The sequence below is a fragment of the Phocoena sinus genome, chromosome 15 (assembly GCF_008692025.1).
Source record: "Phocoena sinus isolate mPhoSin1 chromosome 15, mPhoSin1.pri, whole genome shotgun sequence".
NCBI classification, from domain to species: Eukaryota; Metazoa; Chordata; class Mammalia; order Artiodactyla; family Phocoenidae; genus Phocoena; species Phocoena sinus.
The window spans coordinates 1,820,358-1,842,052 of NC_045777.1; the positions used below are offsets into that span (position 1 = coordinate 1,820,358).

General features: G+C 53.4%; 1 protein-coding gene across 5 annotated transcripts in view; it reads right to left on the minus strand.

The window, feature by feature from the left end:
• CDH4 (cadherin 4) overlaps positions 1-21,695 on the minus strand; it is a 558,545-nt gene that overhangs the window by 72,098 nt on the left and 464,752 nt on the right. For all 5 annotated transcript variants that reach the window (XM_032606700.1, XM_032606699.1, XM_032606703.1 and 2 more), the window contains one exon: positions 3,751-3,906. In XM_032606700.1, coding sequence (XP_032462591.1) covers positions 3,751-3,906 — 156 coding nt within the window. The remainder of the gene's footprint in view (positions 1-3,750; positions 3,907-21,695) is intronic.

Sequence of the window (21,695 nt, forward strand, 5' to 3'; positions counted from 1 at the left end):
CTCAGGGTCTTTACACCAAGACAGCGCCAAGCCAAGGGTGGCCAGAAGAGCCTGCGCTCCAGGCCTCCGGGGGGAGGGGTCTCTGAGCAGGGGCCCCACCCACAGCTGTCCACGCCACCCCCTCAGTGCCCTGCACCCTGTGCTCTGCCAGCCTCAGGGGAGAGGCAGCGGTGCCCATCCTTGCCTGCAGGAGGGGCCTCGTGCTAACTGCAGCACGCCAGCCCCAGCCCGACAGCCCTGCGTGGAATTTTACCCTTGAAACAGTGTGTTTAGTGGGGAGCTCCAGGCTGGCTTCACAGACCAGGTGATCTGAGTCATTAGAAGGGGACAAATGAGCGCTCATTCCCGGGACCCGCAGCCCGCTAAGTGGTGTGGCTGCCCCCTTGCAGAGAGGCTTGAAGTACCGTGTTTGAACGTCTCAGGATGCCGTGCGGTTGTTTCCACTAGCCACCCGCCCCAGCCGCCGTCCGTCCCCAGTTCCGGGAGCCCCGGTCTGCACCTGCCCTGCTGCGGAAGTCCTTCCCGCGGGCCACCAGGCCATCCTTCATCTTGTCAAGTGCAGCCAGGCGATAAGGCACTGAGCCAAAGGCTGAGAAGACTTTTAAAAAGGGTAATTCTGAGCTAAACTTAAAGTTCTCTTCTGCCTGAAGTGACACTGCCGCTTGGGCCGCCGTCCTCAGCAGCAGGGGCACCCCGAGTGGAGCCAATGACAGCAAGTGGCTGGTGCGGTTCTCCTCGCCACAGCCCCCGAGTTTAAATAACATTCGATGGTGTCCGCTGGAAACCTCTGAGAGCGCCCCCAGCCCCGTCCATCTCTCAGGCTGCGCACACAGCCGCCGGCTGGGGGATGGGGGTCTGTCTTGGTGGTGGAGATGAGAAACGTCCGGCGACTTGCAAATCTGAGCATCGCACGCCAAGCGCATTCCCGTGATGCACTGTGGGTGCCTGCGGACCGTGTGCGGGACCCTGTTCTTTCCCCTTCCAGGTGCTCGCCCTTCGTGTCCTAATCGTGAGCCATCGGTTTCTTCCTGGGGCACGGGACCCGGAACATTCTATGTGGGCCCTGGTAGTGGCCTCACGTGGACTCTGGAGGCTGCCTTCCATCACCACCAGCCTGTGGCTCTCGCTGTGCCCTGGCTCGGGCCGGGGGTGCCCCCAGAACTCTACACGCACTGCCTTACCTCACAGCTCACAAGAACCCATGAGCTGGGTGCTGTCTGATCCCTATTTTAGAGATGGGGAAACGGAGGTGCAGGAAGATTAGCGAACTTGCCCAAGGTGACGGTATGCGGGAGAACCCGATAGCAAGCCCTCTTACGGAGTCCTGAGAGAACCTTCTGGGGAGTCACCTTGCAGGGCAGTGACAGCTCGTCTGTTTCGTGTTGGTGGGCCTCCACGCGGTCGTCTCATGCTGACCCGCGTCCAGTTTACCAGCTCCCTCTCAGGTGGGAGGTCATCCCACCCACTCCACAGGCAAAGGTGCCGGTGGAACTGGGGTCGGGGGGAGCAGAGAGGATTCTAAAAGGGCCGCAAGGATGTGGGGCACTGGTCTCAGGAGTGAGGGCAACGGGGCTCACCCTGTGATCAGGTCAGTCATGTGGCGGGATTGGCTTTTGTGGCAGGGAGACTGTTTGGGTGGACAGAGGTAGCCTCGTGGCCTCTAAAATCAGAGCACTTTTCCTGGCCAGCGGCAGGCGAGAGAGTCAGAGACTTGTGGTGCCGTCAGGAGGTGGGAGCGGCCCCTGGCCAACAGCTGCAAGGAACTGGGGGCCTGTCTGCCTCCAGCTCTTCCCCTCAGTCTCTCAGTCAGCACGGACTCATTGGCAGGCGAGGGGAGCTGACCTTGACCTTGAGCCATGCCGTGAGCACTGTGGTGGCAGTACACAGCCCCCGTGGGGCGCCAACAGTCACGTTGAGTCGGTGTGTTTCCTGCCGCGAGCCTGGCTGAACACGTGTTGGCTGGACTGTCTCACTGATTCTCTGCACCCACCGTGGCGGTTAACGGTGGGCCGGCAACTCTGGAGACCCCAGACCACTGCCAGTCGGGTCTCCTTTCCCCAGACCTGGCTCCTGCCTTCCCAGCAGCGGGTCTGGGGGGTGCGGAAGGGGGCTCAGGGAGGCGTGTGGTGCCCTCGGCATCGAGCAGCTCTCAGGGTGCCCGGAGCTGGGGATCCTCAGGAATGGACGTAACACTGGGTGCAGCTCTGGGCCGTTTGCGCCGAGGCGCAGATGGGGCCCTGGAGGCCCAGACGACCACAAGGTGGGGTCCTCAAGCTTCGGCCTTCCTGTCGATCCCACCTCAAAGGGGGCCACGAGCCTCATGGCCTTGTGTGACCCGCACAGTCACACGGGCCCTGTGTTCAGAAGGGCCTGCGTGTGGTTTAATGCTCTGCCGTCACTGTCTTAAAATCCTTAGTAAGCTCGGAGGGGCCCCTGTTTCATTTTGTGTCGGACCCGGAAATTCTGTAGCTGTCCTGAACATAGGGAAGTAATCCACTGAGAGAGGAAACCCTCGTGGCTCAGAGGGGACTGCCCGCCCCCCAGGATGGGCTCCCGCAGGTGCACCTGCTTCTGACGGGACATCAGGAGTTCCTCAGGGGAGGCCACCGTTGCCAGTGACAGAATCAGCCTCCTCCCACCCACTCCCTCCCTTCTGCGAATGGGTTGTGAGCGTCCCCCAAGGGCTGGGCTCTGGTCTCGGGCCAGGGGATGTGGTGTGGACAAGCCTGACGGCTCCCTGCCCACGTGGAGCCTTCCTTCTGGTCCAGGAGGTGGACAATTAACCCGAAACGAATAACCAGCAAACACGAGGCGCAGCAGAGCCTGTGGCCACACTTAGCACCTCGGGCTGGAGTCGAGCGAGCTCAGAGCCGGTCAGCAGGACGACACGGGCAGAAGGCTGTGAAGTCCATCCTCTCACGTGAACGTCTTTGTTTGTAAATTACAATCCAGGAACTGGGAGCTCCGACGTCTTGACGATAACCCCAAAGGCAGCCTTACCAGGGGCTGGGCTCCGTCCTAAATGCCTCTCGTGTGGTCATCCGTGAGTCCTCTCAACGGCACGCTGATGCAGCCTGGTCATCCGCCCCCTTCGCATGAGAGAGCACCGAGGCCGGAGAGGTTAAGTGCCCAGGTCCCACCTGCTGGGGGCGGGGCTCCAGCCCGTGTGACGCCCGCAGGTGCAGACCCTCATCCTGCAAACAAGGATGCAGAGCCCGGAGAGGGGCCTGGCACCAGGGCGGAGGGCCACTCCCATGGGCCACCAGGCTGTGAGGCCAAGGAGGAAACGGGTGGACAGTCCCTTTCAGCTGAACTCTGAAGTCTCCACTTTCTCCTCCTTTCTCCCTCTCCACGCACAGCTCTGAGATGGAAACAGCAGTGCTGGCTTCAGAGCTGCCTTTCCGCTCTCAGAGAGGCAGGAACGGAAGGGCTGCAGGATGCATGTCTGGCCATCAGAGAGGCCGGGGATGGCACAGCAGCCTCTCGACCTCCCCGCCGACCATCAGAGCTCCTGGCAGGTCACGTGGATCCACATCTTCCAGGTAGATCCAGTTCTACCAGTCGCTCCCCCAGTGTGTCCCAGACCCTCCCAGCATCACCCGGGAATGTGTTACAAGTGAAAATTCTCGGCCCACCCAGCCCCATGAAACAGACACTCTGGGGCGGTACCCCACACGCCCCTGGGCTTTTCTGATACAAACTTGGGTTTGCCCTCCCCCCGCTCAGGGACCTGAGGCCATGGACACTCACGTGGTAGGAGGCTCGCTCCTCCCGGTCCATGGGCCGTGTGACATACATCCGGCCAGACATGGAGTCGATGCTGAAGACCTCCACCGGGGGCTGGTCGGCGCCCACGCCCGTGATGCTGTAGCGGATGGGGATGTCGCTGTCTTTGTCGGACCGGATCTGGAAGGAGGAGCAGGTGGAGGGGAGGGTCAGGCTGCAGTGTGAGCAGGGCCACGTTCATCCCACCTGCTGGCCACACACGTGGCCTCTCCCAGGTGCATCTGGGGCCACAGCCAATGCTTCGTCCACTCTGGGGACCGGAAGGGCAAGCAGAGGCCAGGGGTTTACTGAGAGCCACCGCTGCACATCTGGTGGCCCACCAGGTGACAGGGGAGGACAGGACACAATATTCCAAGAGGAAAGGGTGTGCAGCGAGCATGGCAGAGCCAATGACACCGACGGGAGAGCCTGCAAATGATGGTTTGAAGTGGCTGAGGACCCAGTGCAAACACCCAGCACAGCAAACCTCGACAAAGACGAGGGCAAGGGAATAGCACACTCCACGGAGGTCTGAGGGCAAAAGGTCGGGGCCAATACGCTTGTGCCCCCGAGCTGTCATCCGTGTAGGAGGGAACAGATATTTCTGGATGCGCAAAGATGCAGAAAATGTCCTGTGTTCTTGCGCCTTTGACAGGGGCCCTGAGGGGTGGGTCACAGCCAGGATCTCAAGAACGGGGGCTGCGACAGAAACGGCCCACGACCAGTATTCAGACACAGAAACTTAACTCTGAAAATTGCTGTCAATGTGGTTTTATGGAGCTGAGTACAAGCACAGAAAGTTTCTCTTTTTTTATAACAGAAACTGTATATTGTTGAAAAAACAATTTAATAATGCTTATCTGGGCCCCAAATCCAAAGTAAGTTAGCAAAGCCTGAGAGGTGGGGGAAGAAACGGAAAGAACAGAGAAAAATGCACGATTCTGTGTTTTATGTGGGGTGGGGTGGGGCTACACAGAAACAACATGTCACTTCTGACCAGATCATTAGACAAACATACGTCTTTGGGACACAGAAAGGACACTAGCAGAATTAAACAAAGACGTACGTCTTTCATTTAGATGAAGCCAAGACTCTTGTCACATAAAGGGCAGTTAATAATCATAGACACCGTGAAACACTTGTCCGAAAGTGGGAAACTGTAAATAAGCCACAAGGATGTGAAAGGAATAACTGATGGGGTCAAATTAAGATTAGCATGAAACTCTGAATACACCTTTAGAAAACACAACTGTTAAAAATCAAAGCCCAGGGCACCATGGCAACATTTTATAATCAAATGGACCACAACGAAAACCTCAAATTGCACAAAGCAAAACTGACCAGGACGTTTTATTAGAATAATGCAATTAAAATTTAACGATAATTTTAAAGAGACATTTTAGAAAACATTCCGAAGTAACCACAGGTTAAGGAATCAAAACTACATTTAGAGGTGACTTAAAAATAGTAATGACTAGGAGACGATTACACAGTGAAACCCAAGGAATTTGGCCAGAGATTGAGTCAAAGCAAACCCTTAACTTCAAATGTTTTCATCGTTAAAGTAGAATTACAGTGAATGAACTGAGCATTTAGCTCCAGAAGGAAAAGGAATGACAAAGCAGGACGTGGCAAACACCCAAGTAACTGATTAAGACGAATGCAGAAATTTCTAAATCTGAAAACAGAAAAATTGGAAGAACTGATAAATAGATTCAAGAGCTGTACTTCGGAGAAAAACCCACAAGAGAATAGATGTACCTTTGGCAAATTTAAAAGAAAAAAATGAGACTTAAAAGAACATTTTATTCTTTATATTTTGTTAGCCAAGTCGAAAATCTTGACGAAACTGTTTATTTTTTGAGAAAATATAAAATTTCAAACTCAGCTAGAAAGAAGAGCAAACGTGAAGAGACCACTATTTCTTCAGGAAATTCCTCCGCAAAGGGCTCCAGGGTCAGGTGAGCTTACCTAGGAGGTGTCTGAAAGTTTTCCAGAGCAGAGGACACAAGAGAAAAAGCAATCCCCCTGGTTTTACAAACCCTCCTTGGATACCATTCTCCTCCTGAGAGCACAAAGTAAGGTAACTGCAAACCAATCCCACACAGAGACGGAGATGTTACGGCCAGAACAGAAATACCAGCAGGTGGGGTTCAACCTGCACTAGAGCCGCCATCATCACATCCAAACGGGAGGGCTCAGGTGTGACCTGAGAGTGAGTCCTTGTTAGAAGCTCCAGCAGAGCAAACCTCCACAGAGCCTGTATGGTCCTCTTTCTGCTACACTTTTGTAAACGGTCAGGCCACGTTAAATGAGACCAGATTCATTTTGCAAACAAATCGGTCTTACCATGATTACCTTTGGTAGGAATGTGGCTGACTGTAGAGGGAAAACTTAGGTTTTGGTAGAAAGCTGTACATTGAGATTCTAGTCCTGCTTGTTGTCTTTGAGGTTTTATTTTCTACCTGTAACTGGACTGGATCCGCGTTCTTCTAGTTTCCTCAAATATCTGGCCGCGCTTCTCCAAACCAACGTTTCTAATGTTCTCCTGCCTGCCCTCGCCCCCCCCCCCCCCTTTTTTGGTCACGCCTCACAGTATGCAAGACCTTGGTTCCCCGAGCAGGGATCGAACCCACGCCCTTGGCAGTGAAAGCGCCGAGTCTTAACCACTAGACCACCAGGGAAGCCCCTTCTCCTGCCTTTCTGACTTGGAATCACTAAGAACAAAACTGCCCTTTCCCCAAAACCCTGCAAACTAAGGCTGGATGACTGGGTATGAACTTCAGAGAAGCCCCCGAAACAGCTCATGTACCGACAGCCTGCCTGCCTGTTGCCATGCCGACGTTCAGAAAGTTCCCTGGAACATGCAATGACCTCATCAGAGGCAACCAGACTGCAGACGCTGCTGTGAGATCACCAACCAGAAATCTTCTCGACTGGCTGCCCCCAGGACTCAGAAACGGGTTTAGAGCCTGTTCCAACCATAAACTTTGTTTTTCTTTTCCTTCCATGGAAACGCCTCATATTACACACCTGACTGCATCCTGTAGGGCCATCCTGCAACCCTGCCTCCTGAAATGAGACTACCGCTAACTGAACTGAGAGCTGGGTTCAGTGAGATGGAGCAACCCGCCAGCCCAGCTGCTTGGCCGCGAAACTGCTTGGGGGAGTGTCAAAGGCGGGGATGAAGGTTAGTGAGACGCCACCCCCAAACATGCCGCTGGGTGTAGCGACTGTTTTCAGCTGCAGGCCCTTGAGAACCAGCAGGTGCAGGAGGAGTTTTCTCTGAGCTCCCTCATCTGCCTGGAGACAGAGACTCAAGGAGGCTCAGGTGTCACAGATCCCCTCCCCCCACGGTGGGGTTATCACCTGAGGAGAACTATTGCCTCTAGTCTTGGGAGGGGGGCTAGAAGAGACAAGCACACCCAGGCCGACCTGCCACACGACCACACCTCCCACCCCTCCTCCAAGGGTCCATCATCTTTCCTACAAGTCACTTCCTCTCCCCTGAGAGGCCTACATTCCCCTCCCCTTCTCCTCTTCGACTTGAATTCTCAGCCATCTTGGGGAGCTACTCGTTTTCCCTGGGTCCCCCCTGTATGCGTGACGCACTCATGCTGCTTGTTCTCTTGTTAATCTCTTATTACGGGGGTCTCAGCCAGGAACTCAGAAGGGGCGAGAGAAATTTACTTTTCCTCCCCCTACACGCCTAAGTGGGATTTATCTCAGAAACTAAGGGTGGCTTTTTCTCGGGCAACTTATTTCTGTAGCCCAATAATCATCACAGGCTGGTCTCCACGGAGGCTCCACAGAGATTTGATAATGAACATCCTTTCCAAATGAACCTGGACCATAGAACAAGCCATTCCCCAGAAAACGCCACTTCCGAGAAAATTCGGTCCAATAGAGGACACCTTTCCTAAACCAGCATTTACTGTTCACACACCAGAGTCGACCCCCCCAGGTCATGAGCGTGGGGGCAGGGACCCCAGCCGCCCCAACGGCCTCTTACCTCCTTCGCGACAGGACGGGGAAGAGAAAAATATCAGGAACCGACGGTCCGAAGGAGGCGACGCTTATCATCCCACAGGCATCATGGAGGTCAGCGCGACCTGGTCTGCTTGGGGGCCGACGCGGGCCTCCGGGAGGAGCCACGCGCGCGCGCGCACACGCACGCGCACGCACTGTCCGTGACGGGCGCCTTCGCTCCGGCTTCCCCAGCTCCGCCCACCTCCCTCTCCTACCGTTGCGTCCGGTTCTCCTGGTCCTTGTCGGGCCTGAGCAAGACCACTGAGAATGCCTGGGCCGGACGCCCCCCACGGGTCCTTGGGCCGGGGCACCGCCCGCCTTCTGCCTGGATTGAGGGGGGGGCGTGGGAGCCCGTACGGCCCTGCAGAGATTGGGGGCGCGGGGGACACACCCGGCCCACGCAGTGTGCTTCCCCACCCCGCCCTCTCCGGGCCAGGCTGCCCGTCCTTCACAGGGAAGTTAGTGATGAAACGGATGAAAAGAACCCGCTACACATTTCAAGATTTTATTTTTTGCAAAGAAATCTCATTACATCCTGACCGTCGAGCTGCGTTCCCTTAATTCTCCAGGTGCCGTTTGGCGGCGCCTTCTGAAATAGGCACAGGATGCCCTGAACTCTCCCACAGTTTACCGTATTAAGAAGAAATACTGTGCAGGTGAATTCACCAGATCAGGGGAGAGCAGTTTCCCCTTGATTTGTGTCTGGAAAATGAGAAAAACATCACAGCAGCGTCCGGAAGGACCATGAATAAAGAGTGGAGGCGGGCATTTCCATCACCCATCTCACTTTTATGACGCCACCGAGAATTATGCTCTTTTGCATTTGTTACTAAAGGACAGAACAGATGGTAAAAGGTTAGTTTAAAGTGATGTCGACATTAAAATAACGTACGGTACCTGGCCATTGTGTTCGCCAGGGACCTCGCTCGGAAGGCTGGATCCGTCCTTAGGAAACGCTGGATGAAATGCAGGATTCTGGCAGGATCTCCCCCAAGGAGAAGGTATTTACCTAATTTCGAATAAACTTGAAACTTGGAGAAAAGTCACCATGTGTGGTTTTGAATTGCAAACGCCCTGGAGGTTTATTCCCAAAGAATTGAAGGGGAGGAGAATCCCACTGGACCTGCAGAGAAAAACCTGCCTCAGGACAGGCAGAGACCCAGTCACCCCAGGGGACACCGTCAGTGCAGGCTGGGCCCCTGGTGTTTCAACAATGTCTTCACTTGGCCCACGTGGCCTGTGCTGTGTGCCAGGCCCCATCACGCTGGACAGACACAGCCCTGCCCTCACGCGGTTCATGGACCAGAGGAATTAGATCTAAAAAAGTGACAGCCTCTCAGTGCAGTATAAAGTGACAATTATAAAATGGGGGAAGAACAGGGTCTGTGAGAGATCCTGATGTAAGGACTTGGGGGGCAAAGAGAATTTTCAAGAATGTCCAGTTAAACTTGAGTGTTTGGTCTTGTCCACCACCATTCATGGACACGCATGTACATACACGTACACAGAAACACGCATATGCACATAAAACAGACATGTAAACACACCCAAACACATACATGTAAGCATACACACGTGTGCACATGCGTGCACACGACTGGATCTCCCCTCCTTTTGCTCTAAGTCTCTTGGAAGGCGATGGCTATTCTGCGTCTTAATGGCTTTGCCACGCCACTAATAAGGCCTCCCTGACCCTGTCCCCGCGCTTTAAAAGATGCTCTCAAAACCCTCAGGATCAAGTTCTTCCACAAGGATGTAATTCTTTGGTGAAGTATTGCAGTGCTTTCTCCTTGTATGATATCAAACCCAGAGACCTGCCCAGGAAAACAGGTTGCAGACTCTCATTTTTGTTAACGTTTTGGGAGTCTTGAGCTGCCTGCAGCAGAGGGAGAAGCTCTGAGTCGTGGCAGCAGACGCTTTGCCCCCACCCACCCTGCGCTGGCCAGGATGCAGGCTGGCATATCTACACTTGGCCGTGACTGCGGCCGGCCAGGAGGCCGCGGCCAATTTTCCTTATAATCCGACTCTCACCAGAGCCAGAGTTAAGAGCACTCCTTCACCTTAAATGTACTTGCGGCTTCCCCGCGGCCTCAGCTGGTCCTCACGGCCCTCACGTTGGCCCGCGACGCTGCGGCTTCTAGATTTTCATGCTGACAGAGAATCAGGGTTTTCTCAGGTTTTGTGTCCGTCATCCCGTCTGCTCTGCAGGGACGGCTCGCCTGTCCCCCCCCCCCGCCCCCCAACTGTTGAGCACTAACGCTGCCCCACACCCTCCTCTGGGCCCTAGGAACACGAACATGCTGTCTGTCCCCACGGATGGCAGGTGCAGGCCTGGCACGGTGAACACAGTAGGTGCTCAATCTCCCTCTTCCCTGAGCCCCGAGGGAGCAGGCTGAGGGAAGGGGGGGCCCCCGAGGGGGCGGCAGGTGGTCGAAGATCCCAGGTGGGAGGGAGATGGTCCACCCAGCCCTGTGGCTACTGTCTGGGGGCAAAGAAACAGCCGCGAAATAGGGAGGGGGGAGAGAAGAGAGGTGGTCACCCCTCCCCAGGTGAAAACCCGGAGCAAAAGAAGGAGGAGGGGGACCGCCCCCGGGTGCCTGCAGAGGCTTCTGGGGGCCCTGGGGGGCTGGGGAGGGAGTCAGAAGGGTTCTGCTCTAGAGACTCAGCAGAAACCCGAGGGGTGTGGTGTCACCTGGCCCCCAGGCCTCCGGCAGGAGAGGAAGGAGGCTTGGGGAGGGGCTGGCCCCTGGGAAGGGTGAGCTGATGGGACCAACAGCAGGACGGCCCGTCCTTGGCCTGCTCTTCACTGTGTTTATCTTGGGCTTCTTTGCCCAAATTAGGGTTTCCCTCCTTACGTGTCCTTAGATTACGCCTCGAAAGCCTGAAGCTGGCACCGAGCTCCCCTGTGAAGAGGAGGGTTCCAGGAATCTCCACCTCACACCCCTGCAACTCCTTAAGGGACAATGAAAGAAAAGTCCCAGAATGTCGGCCCCACTGACGATTCGGTCCAGCCCCTTCTGCAGATAGGGAGACTGAGGCGCAGAGAGGCTAAGGGTGGACGATGGTTTCACAAGTAGTCCAGGATCAAGGGCAGAGTTCCCAGGTCTTGTCTCGGTCATGCTGCCTTCTTAGGAAGCTTCGAAGAGTAGAAAGGGAGGGCTTCCCTGGTGGCGCAGTGGTTGAGAGTCCGCCTGCCGATGCGGGGGACGCAGGGTCGTGCCCCGGTCCTGGAAGATCCCACGTGCCGCAGAGCAGCTGGGCCCGTGAGCCATGGCCGCTGAGCCTGCGCGTCCGGAGCCTGTGCTCCGCAACGGGAGAGGCCCGAGTACCGCAAAAAAAAAAAAGAGCAGAAAGGGAGGCTGAGGAAGCTGTGCCCACTTGTGCAGATGGGAGACTGGGCCCAGGAGGTCTCTGTGTCTCCCCAGGGTCACTCGACCCCTGACGGGAATCTCAGACCCCGGGTGTCACTCTCATTCCTGCTGGTTTTACAAATACACAGGGATTGCTGAAGTTCCGTGCTTTAAAAAGTCACCGTGGGCTTCCCTGGTGGCGCGGTGGTTGAGAATCTGCCTGCCAATGTAGGGGACACGGGTTCGAGCCCTGGTCTGGGAAGATCCCACATGCCGCGGAGCAACTAGGCCCGTGAGCCACAACTACTGAGCCTGCGCGTCTGGAGCCTGTGTTCCGCAAGAGAGGCTGCAACAGTGAGAGGCCTGCGCACCGCGATGAAGAGTGGCTGCCGCTTGCCGCAACTAGAGAAAGCCCTGGCACAGAAGCGAAGACCCAACACAGACAAAAAAGAAAAAAAAAAAAGTCACCGTGGCTCTAAGGCCCAGAACTAAAACGTCACTTTAATTGCCTTTGAAAGTGATCGTGAAATTATAACCGAATCCTACGTGACGCAGCAAAGTTTAATTTAAAAGCCCTTTGCCATGGCGCTGGGCAAGCAGCAAGATCTGGCCAGATTCTCTCAAGTGAATGGGGCAAACCTGGGGCTGAGGGTGTCAGGATCCATACTTCCCTCCCCAACTCTTCCTTGATTCTTGAACATTACTTTAAGAGGCTTGACGATGTTTGTATTTCTTGCATTTTACAAAATACTTTCCACGCACCATGAAATTCAGCTTTCACTTATTTTCAACTAGGTTCTTGTAATGAGCAGAAAAACCCAGAATGTGATAGGGAAAGGCATTTGCTGTGTAACATTGACACTATTATACATCACCATTCACAGTTACTTTGAGTTTTATAAATCGTGAAAAAACCCCTCAAAGTCGTATGAATATTAATGAAAGCCATGAATATGTTCTTACAAAATTTGCCTGGTGGGGAAGAGTGAATTAGATGCCTCTCAAAAGTGCCCTTCAGGTTGTACCAAATTAACAAAGACAGGCAGCTGCTTAATTCGGGGTAAGGGATGACAGAAGACATTATTGCTGACAGTGGGAACAGGGAAGAGTCCACCCCCGGCTCTCACTCAGGAAGCAGAGGCCCGATTTCCTTCTGGGGGGGGTCATCGTTCCCCACTGTGAGTGGTCCCGGGGAGCAGTCGGTCAAGACGCCCTGCCCTGCCCTGGGCAACAGGCAGGCCTATGAGCCGAGCTGGCCAATCAGCTTCTCCTCTCAACTGTAGATGTGAGTCAAGAAAGAGTGGGGGTGGGAAATATGGCTGGAGCCTCTCCGCTGCAAGGCCATCGCCCTGTCAAGACCCAGGGCCCCGGAGCCACCTGCTGGCCAGCCTTCCCTCCCAGTCCGTCTGCGTGAGGAGAGGTAGCTGCAGTGGGTTCCCCCGTTGCATTCAGTCAAACCTCTGGCTGACCCAGATGTAGTCGGAGGGGCCCTTAACACTGCGCGGGGCAGGGAAGCTCTAACCAGAGGGCAGCGTCCCCGTGGTGCCCAGGCCCCTGCCTATGCCGCCTCCCCACAGAGGCCCACCCGACTTCTCCATCCTAGTGTGCGGTGGGGTTCCCTGCAAGCAGAGCCGGAGATGGGAGTCTTGTGTGAGTGGTCGCCTGGGCAGAGCCTGCAGGAGCAGAGGCAGGAGAGGAGAGATGTGGTCTGGGCTGGGGTCTGGCTTCAGCCCCATCTCCCGGGGGAGCTCTGGAGCCTCCGGGTGAAGAGGTGGCCTCCGTGGGCCAGCCCAGGGTGAGGAGGGTCCGTCCTCTGCTGAGGTTCAGAGTGCCTGCTACACCCTGCCTCATCGTCTCCTCAGCACTTCCATTGCAGCTTTTCCCTGTTTATGCTTTTGTTGACTGCTCTCTTTCTGTCTCCCCCACTGCACTGTCCAGGAGATGCTCAGGAGAGACAGTCACTTGGCTTGCAGCAAAGTTTAATTTAACCCAGCACCCGGCCTCGAGTGGTGTTTGGTCGACACCCGGTACCTGGGCAGCCTCCTGGAAAAGTGAGGGCTCTGAGAAGGAGTCTGGGCAGGTCTGCGGCTTCCCTGGAGATGCCTGAACTTGACAGCTAACGAGGGCTGTTGCTGCACAGAAAGCCAGAGTGGAGACAGATTTCCTTCCAAGGCCCCAGGCTAGGAATATACCTGTCCGTCAGGGAACAGAGTCTACGGGGGACACTTACTGCCTCAGCCCGATGGAGGCAGGGATCCGCGGGACGGATGGCTCTTGTGGGCTGCAGTTCACCCTCAGATCTGCTGCCCACGCTCTGCCTGTTGTCATTTCTGGTCCCCCAAATGAAGAGTCAAGCGTCTCGTCAGGAACGCTGCTTCATTAATACGTAATGTGTGTCCCTGCCCGCCTCTGGAAGGCCCTGCACACAAGTCTCTGACAAGGGATGACCCCAGACAGGATCCAGTCCTTGGAGACGGAGGCTGCAGCAGCCAGACTGCTGGCTGGGGGAGGCCCAGGCGGAGCTCGAGGGGGCAGGCCTGAGCAGGAGGACGGAGGCCAGCCCCCAGACCCGGAAGGAGAGGAACAGTGTCGGGGGGTGGGTGGGTGGGAATGAGGGCTATTTGAGGGACAGCGAGTGCGGGATGAGGCTGCATGCAGGCTGAGGCGGGGCACTGGGGCAGCCACCGTCCTGGCGTGCCTGCAGATACCCACCCCGGCTGTCTTTGGAAACCGCTGCCCACGCTGCTCTGTACTGACCCGTGGGGAGGGCCCTTCCACGGGCTACAGGAGTACCTGCCCTGGCCCTGGGATTGGCTCAGGGAAAGGCATGAGACCCAAGCTGGGCCAATGGGAGTGCAGCTTCCCCTGGCCCTGTGATTGGCTCAGGGAGGGCATGTGATCCAAGCAGGGCCAATGGGAGTGACTCCTTTTCGAGGGAACGTCTCCTTACTCTGGTTATCCTGCACCTTCTAGGAAGGTCGTCCTGTCTCCGCCCAGGGATCCAGGAGAAGCGCCATCTCCTCTCTAGCTCTCCACCTTGGCCAAGACCCTTAGCCCACTGTTTTATTGTCCTCATTGGAAATGGGATTCGTATGCCAGCCTTGCAGGGCTGTTGTCGTCAGCCTCCGCAGACCCAGGATTTGAGCAGACGCGTTGAGAACCGAGTTCAACAGGACCCTTCACCCAGGTGTTTACTGCCCGCCAAGAGCTGTCGACTTTTCAACAAAATGGCTGCTTCTCAGTCAGAATTCAGCCCCCAGATTCCAGATTGAGGCTGGGTCTCCACCATCGCTGCGAGATTCATCCTAACCAAATCTTACGTCCTATTATCCTCGGTTGTGGGAAGGCTCGTACCCGCCACCCTGGGTTCGGGGGCTCTGGAGCCACAGGAAAGGAGTAGCTGGCGGGGGGTGGGGGGCAGACAGGCTTATTCAGTGATGCTGCAGGGACCACACGTGTGAGACCCCTTTCGGGGACCAGGGAAGATGGACTTTAAGCAAAGTCCATCCACGGAGAGGTCCCGTAAGAGCTGAGAGCGCCAGCTCCTCTAGGAAGTGTGAGACCCAACCCTCCTCCCAAGGGATCTTCCCCCTCCCTGCCCTTTGCAGCCTCAGCTCGGCTCACATGCCACCTCCTCAAGCAATCCCCCCTGAGTGCCCTGCCTGTGAGTTACTCTCTTCAGTCGCCTCTTTTCAGATCATCTTTAAACGCGATTCAACCTGGGGTGTGTGCTGACTTATTTACGGCCCATTTTCCCCTCCACTGGCTGTCCAACTCTCTCTGTGTGTGCCCGGAACCATGGAGAGGTGTGGAGTGGATGGATGAGAAGTGCTGCCGAGACCCTGCTCCGTGGAGCAGAGAACAGGTGCCTGTCCCCAGGTGACGCATTAAGTCTTCGTCAGGCCCCATGTTTGTTCTCAGTTGCTCTTCTTTTCTTTCTCAGGGGCACCCAGGGGTGACTGCTCTGCATCAGGCCCTGTGCTGAGCCTTGTCTCACCGACTTCTGCAACAGCCCTCAGAGAGGTGGTGCTAACCCACTTTAGATGAAGAGACTGAGGGTCAGGGAGGTGGAGCCAGGGTGCGAATCCAGAACATCCCTCTGCTTGGTCACCACTCGACACCCCAGGCTATCGGGGGCCCAGGGGGGAATGGCCACAAAGCATCAGGGAAGCACTAGTGCCTGGTTTTGGGAAAACTGAGAAAGCTTCCTGGATGAGGCAGAGCTGAGAGGGGCCTGCATTTCCTGGTGCCACACCTGCTTAGCATCAGTTCCCTGGAGCTGTGATGGCAGGAGCAACAGCAAGGAGCCTGAGGGGCCTCGCCAGGTGGGATGGTGGCCAGAGAGAGTGACACAAGCAGTTCTGGGCCCAGAGGAGCCCGCTGCTGAATCCTCCCACGGCACCGCCCTTCCTGCTAGAAGGAGGCCCCCAGCAGCCCCAGAGTCTCCAGTGAAGAGCAGACACCCGTGTCCACATACGTTCTAAGGAGGGGATGGTCAATAGCTGGTTGCTCGGGAGTGGGGATGTCATTTGTCTCAGGGCTTCCCCGAGGTCTCCCTCACAGCGCCAAGCCCCCGATTCATATTCTGAGCCATGCCCATGCCCATGCCTTTGGCATCTTTGTACCCATTTCCCTGCACCGTGTGCCCCGGATCCGCTGCCTCTCGCCAACATGCCAGGAGTGGCTCAGGTGCCGAGCAGTCCCCTTCCTGCTCTGCGTGAGCGGGAGAGAAGCTGCAGCGTCAAGAACTCAGGGTTCCCACGAGCTCTAATGGACTTCTGGTCTGTTTGCAAAACACACCCAACTACCCAGCCCACGGCACTCCAGCCAGGCAGCCCCCGGGAGCCTTGTCTCCCGCCCCAGCTGGGGCCATGGGTGGAGGGAGAGGGCTGCACCGTGTCACCAGGAGGCAGAGCCATCGGCCCCCAAACCTCATGAACGTGGCCGCTCTCGTGGCAAGAGCAAGGCGGCCCTCAGCCAGCCGGTGTGTCCTGCTGGGGGCTGTCAGCACTGAGGGTGCTTCCATGGGGCTCCTGGAGCCCAAACCTGCCCTGATGGCTTGTCCAGAGTAAATGCTGGTGGGGGAGCACCCACTCCCCAGCCCCCCTCCACAGGAGGCCCACAGACCACATGGAGCCAGGCTGGCGGTTCCTCAACAGTGAAAGAGTCCCCGTGGGACCCAGCAATTCTATCAGGCGTCGGGCCCAGAGGACTGAACGGTGGTCGAAGAAGCACTTGTGCCTGAGCGTTTACAGCGGCCGAAAGGTGGCAACAGCCCACGACTGTCAACTGTCAACTGCTGAAAAGAGTAGCGGAATGTGGTCCGGCGCTGCAGTGCAACGTTATTAGGCCATAAAAAGGAATGAAGGCCTGACACAGGTCGTAGCATGCATGGACCTCACACACATGCTCAGTGAGAGAAGCCAGACACAGAAGCCCACATATTCTACAATTCCACAAACATCCGGAACAGGCAAATGCACGGAGACAGAAAGCAGAGTCGTGGTTGCCGGGCGGCTGGGGGAGGATGTGGGAGGGGAGTGACTGCTTAAAGGGTAGGGGGTCTCCTTTTGGGGGGATGAAAATGTTCTGGAACGAGATGGTTGTGAATGTCCTAAATGTCACTAAGGGTACATCTTATGTTGTGTGTATTTTACCAAAATAAAAGAAGCTGGGGTGGGGGAGGCCCACTGAGGCTGTCACTCAGAAGGTTCCAGCACAGCCCCCTGACCAATGTCCAAGTCCCCAAACCTGTGGACACACGTAGCCTGTGAGCAGCACGGGGAGACAGCCTCAGGTCCTAGAACGGCCGCCCTGCTGGGAAGCAGGGTGTCCCCGTCCTTCACTCCGGAGACCCCCTGGGTGGCTTGCTAAAGACTGGGAGACAGCACGGCCCAGTGGACCTGCCACACCACTGGCTGTGAGGACCCGACGTGATGGTGACGGGGACCCAGATTCTGGCTCAGGATCTTTCGATTTAAGGCAAAAGGAGCAGCTGTGTCCTTATCCCCCGAGGGACTGCACCAGAAACCCACAAACGCTACTGAGGGTCCTGCGAAACCTCCCACTTAGGCCAGAATGTCTCTACCTCGGCATTGTCGACGCTTCGCACCAACCGTTCTCTGTCGTGGGGGGCTGTACTGGGCAGGTAGGGCGTGGCCAGTGTCCCTGGCGAGCAGGTTCCACACCGGACTGTGGCCACATCACCATTCTAGTGGTTTCCCTTCCCTTTCTCCCGGCTCACAAGCTCTGCATCCCGGTAGCCCATCTTCCGGCCAATGCCTCATTCAGAACTAGACACGGCCTCTTACATTTCCTTCCACTCACCCGTCCAGGAAGGGTGTCATCTGCTCAGATCCAGAAAACGCATATATCTGTCTGATGCCAGGCTCTGAGCCTCCCTAGGGAGGGGGTAATCTCAGCACATGAATCCCCCTTTGGTGGGGGGCTGGCAGGGCTCCCTGCTCAGTGCCCCGCCCCCAGCCCCCTCTCCACAGAGCCTTCTGTGGGCTCCTCCCTGGGAGCTGCTGGGGCCTCCAGGCAGTGACCGCTCCGCTGATGACCTCAGCCCCAGCCAAGCCTGCACTGTCCATCGGGGGGGCCCAAGTGATGGCCCCACTGTCTCCTAAGGCCTATTATCGGTGGGTCAGTGACAGGGCTGCTGGTAATGGCCCCAAATGACTCCAGAGGACTGGTTATGACCATTGAGTCCATAGACACTTGGGGGGGGGGTGTTTGATGCACAGATGAGTGAAGGGACCCACACGGACCCCTAAATGGGAAAAGCCATTGCCCAGGCTGACGACAGCCAAGTGTCCTGTGTCCCGAGTCCAGGGAGATCGGCCAACGGGCTGCATGCAGCTGTTCTCAGGGCTCCCGGCAGAACTCACTGCTCAGCCAGGACCATGTAATTCTGTTCCCCGTCCTCTCCTGATGCCCCACCAGGTCCTCCAGCCTCAGCTTTTACCATGCTCCCCTCTGTCCCTCCTCCCCAACCATGCCGGCCTTCCTTTAGCTCCTTAGATGCACTGTGTCTGCCCCTGCCTCAGGACCTTTGCACAGGTTGCTGCTTTTCTGAGTTAACTCCTGCTCATGCTTAGGTGTTACCTCCATCCACATCTACCAGCCTGGATTGGGTCAACTTCCATAGCACAGGCCCCTCTCTCATCTTGGTAGCATTTGTCACCGTTTCTGTTTTATCTTTATTTGATTATTTGGCTAATATTTTTTTTCTCTCAGATTGCGAGTCCTAGGAGGGCAGTATGTGCCTGGCACAGAGAAAGGGCTAAAGGGTCACTGGATGTGACACTAGATGAAACTTGCAGGGGCCACGTCACAACCAAACAAATAACCAAAATGTTAGTCTAGTCTATTCTGGTTCTAAGAGTTCTGTTGGCAGGGGAAGGGTTCTGTGGCCAAATGTGTTTGGTAAATGTTGCGTATCACAACAAGTCTCAGAGAAGCACCCTAGGTGGGAGTGTGCTAAAGGCCCTGGGAAGTCCTGCAGGAAGGAGGTATGCTGCATCTCAGTTAATCCAGCATCTGCCAAAGCAATCTGACTGCTGAACACTTCAGTCTCTCCCACCCGCCACCACCAAAACAGCCACTGTGATACCATGGTTGCTCCATGGGACACACTTTGGGAAAACCATTTATGAAATAAACTTTCATAAAAATGGTCTATTAAAAATCATCACAATGCAGTCCTAAATGAAATGTACCTGTGCTCCTCCTTATTCATGTTTTACAGTTATCCGATTTTCCCAAATAACTGAGAATTGCTTGTACTTCTGTTTTGCATAAGCTATTTATGCAAGACAGCAGAAGCAAGAAGAACTACAATTCTGCAGCCTGTGGAACGAAAACCACATTCACAGAAAGATAAGACAAAATGAAAAGGCAGAGGACTATGTACCAGATGAAGGAACAAGATAAAACCCCAGAAAAACAACTAAATGAAGAGGAGATAGGCAACCTTCCAGAAAAAGAATGCAGAATAATGACAGTGAAGATGATCCAGGACCTCAGAAAAAGAATGGAGGTAAAGATTGAGAAGATGCAAGAAATTTTTAACAAAGACCTAGAACAATTAAAGGACAAACACCTAGAAGATTTAAAGAACAAACAGAGATGAACAATACAGTAACTGAAATGAACAATACACTAGAAGGAATCAATAGCAGAATAACTGAGGCAGAATAACAGATAAGTGACCTGGAAGGCAGAATGGTGGCATTCACAGCCACAGAACAGAATAAAGAAAAATGAATTAAAAGAAATGAAGACAGCCTAAGAGACCTCTGGGACATTAAACACACCAACATTCGCATTAATAGGGGTTCTAGAAGGAGAAGAGAGAGAGAAAGGACCAGAGAAAATATTTGAAGAGATTATAGTGGAAAACTTCCCTAACATGGGAAAGGAAATAGCCACCCAAATCCAGGAAACACAGAGAGTCCCAGGCAGGATAAACCTAAGGAGAAACACACTGAGACACATAGTAATCAAATTGACAAAAATTAAAGGCAAAGAAAAATGATTAAAAGCAACAAGGGAAAAATGACAAATAACATACAAGGGAACTCCCATAAGGTTAACAGCTGATATCTCAGCAGAAACTCTACAAGCCAGAAGGGAGTGGCATGATATATTTAAAGTGATGAAAGGGAAGAACCTACAACCAAGATTACTCTACCTGGCAAGGATCTCAGTCAGATTTGATGGAGAAATCAAAAGCTTTAGAGACAAGAAAAGCTAAGAGAATTCAGCACCACCAAACCAGCTCTACAACAAATGCTAAAAGAACTTCTCTAAGTGGGAAACACAAGAGAAGAAAAGGACCTACAAAAACAAACGCAAAACAATTAAGAAAATGGTAATAGGAACATACATACTGATAATTACCTTAAATGTGAATGGGTTAAATTCTCCAACCAAAAGACACAGGCTCACTGAATGGATAGAAAAACAAGACCCATATATATGCTGTCTATAAGGGATCCACTTCAGACCTAGGGACACATACAGATTGAAAGTAAGGGGATAGAAAAAGATATTCCATGTAAATGGAAATCAAAAGAAAGCTGGAGCAGCAATACTCGTATCAGATAAAATAGACTTTAAAATAAAGACTGTTACAAGAGACAAGGAAGGACACTACATAATGATCAAGGGATCAATCCAAGAAGAAGATATAACAATTATAAATATTTATGCACCCAACATAGGAGCACCTCAATACATAAGGTAAATGCTAATGGCTATGAGAGAGGAAATCGACTTAACGCAATAATAGTGGGGGACTTTAACACCTCACTTACACCAATGGACAGATCATCCAGAGAGAAAATTAATAAGGAAACACAAGCTTTAAATGACACAATACACCAGATAGATTTAATTGATATTTATAGGACATTCCATCTGAAAACAGCATCTTAACACACTTTCTTCTCAAATGCACATGGAACATTCTCCAAGATAGATCACACTTTGGGTCACAAATCAAGCCTTGGTAAATTTAAGAAAATTGAAATCATATCAAGTATCTTTTCCGACCAAAACACTATGAGATTAGAAATCACATACAGGGAAAAAAACGTAAAAAACACAAACACGTGGAGGCTAAACAATACATTACTAAATAACCAAGAGATCACTGAAGAAATCAAAGAGGAAATCAAAAAATACCTAGAGACAATTGACAACGAAAACAAAAACCTATGGGGTGCAGCAAAAGCAGTTCTAACAGGGAAGTTTATAGCAATACAATGCTACCTCAAGAAACAAGAAAAATCTCAAACAATCTAACCTTACATCTAAAGGAACTAGAGAAAGAAGAACAAACAAAACCCAAAGCTAGTAGAAGGAAAGAAATAATAACGATCAGAGAAGAAATAAATGAAATAGAAGCAAAGAAAACAATAACATAGATCAATAAAACTAAAAGCTGGTTCTTTGAGAAGATAAACAAAATTGATAAGCCTTTAGCCAGAATCATCAAGAAAAAGAGGGAGAGGACTCAAATCAGTAAAATTAGAAAAGAAAAAGGTGATGTTACAACGGACACCACAGAAATACAAGAGACTACTACAAGCAACTCTATGCCAATAAAAGAGACAACCTGGAAGAAATGGACAAATTCTTAGAAAGGTATAACCTTCCAAGACTGAACCAGGAAGAAATAGAAAATGTGAACAGACCAATCACAAGTAATGAAATTGAAACTGTGATTAAAAATCTCCCAGCAAACAAAAGTCCAGGACCAAATGGCTTCACAGGTGAATTCTATCAACAAACATTTAGAGAAGAGCTAACACCCATCCTTCTCAAACTCTTCCAAAAAATTGCAGAGGAAGGAACACTCCCAAACTCATTCTACGAGGCCACCATCACCCTGATACCAAAACCAGACAGAGATACTATAAAAAAAGAAAATTACAGACCAATATCACTCATGAATATAGATGCAAAAATCCTCAACAAAATACTAGCAAACAGAATCCAACAACAAATTAAAAGGATCATATACCATGGTCAAGTGGGATTTAT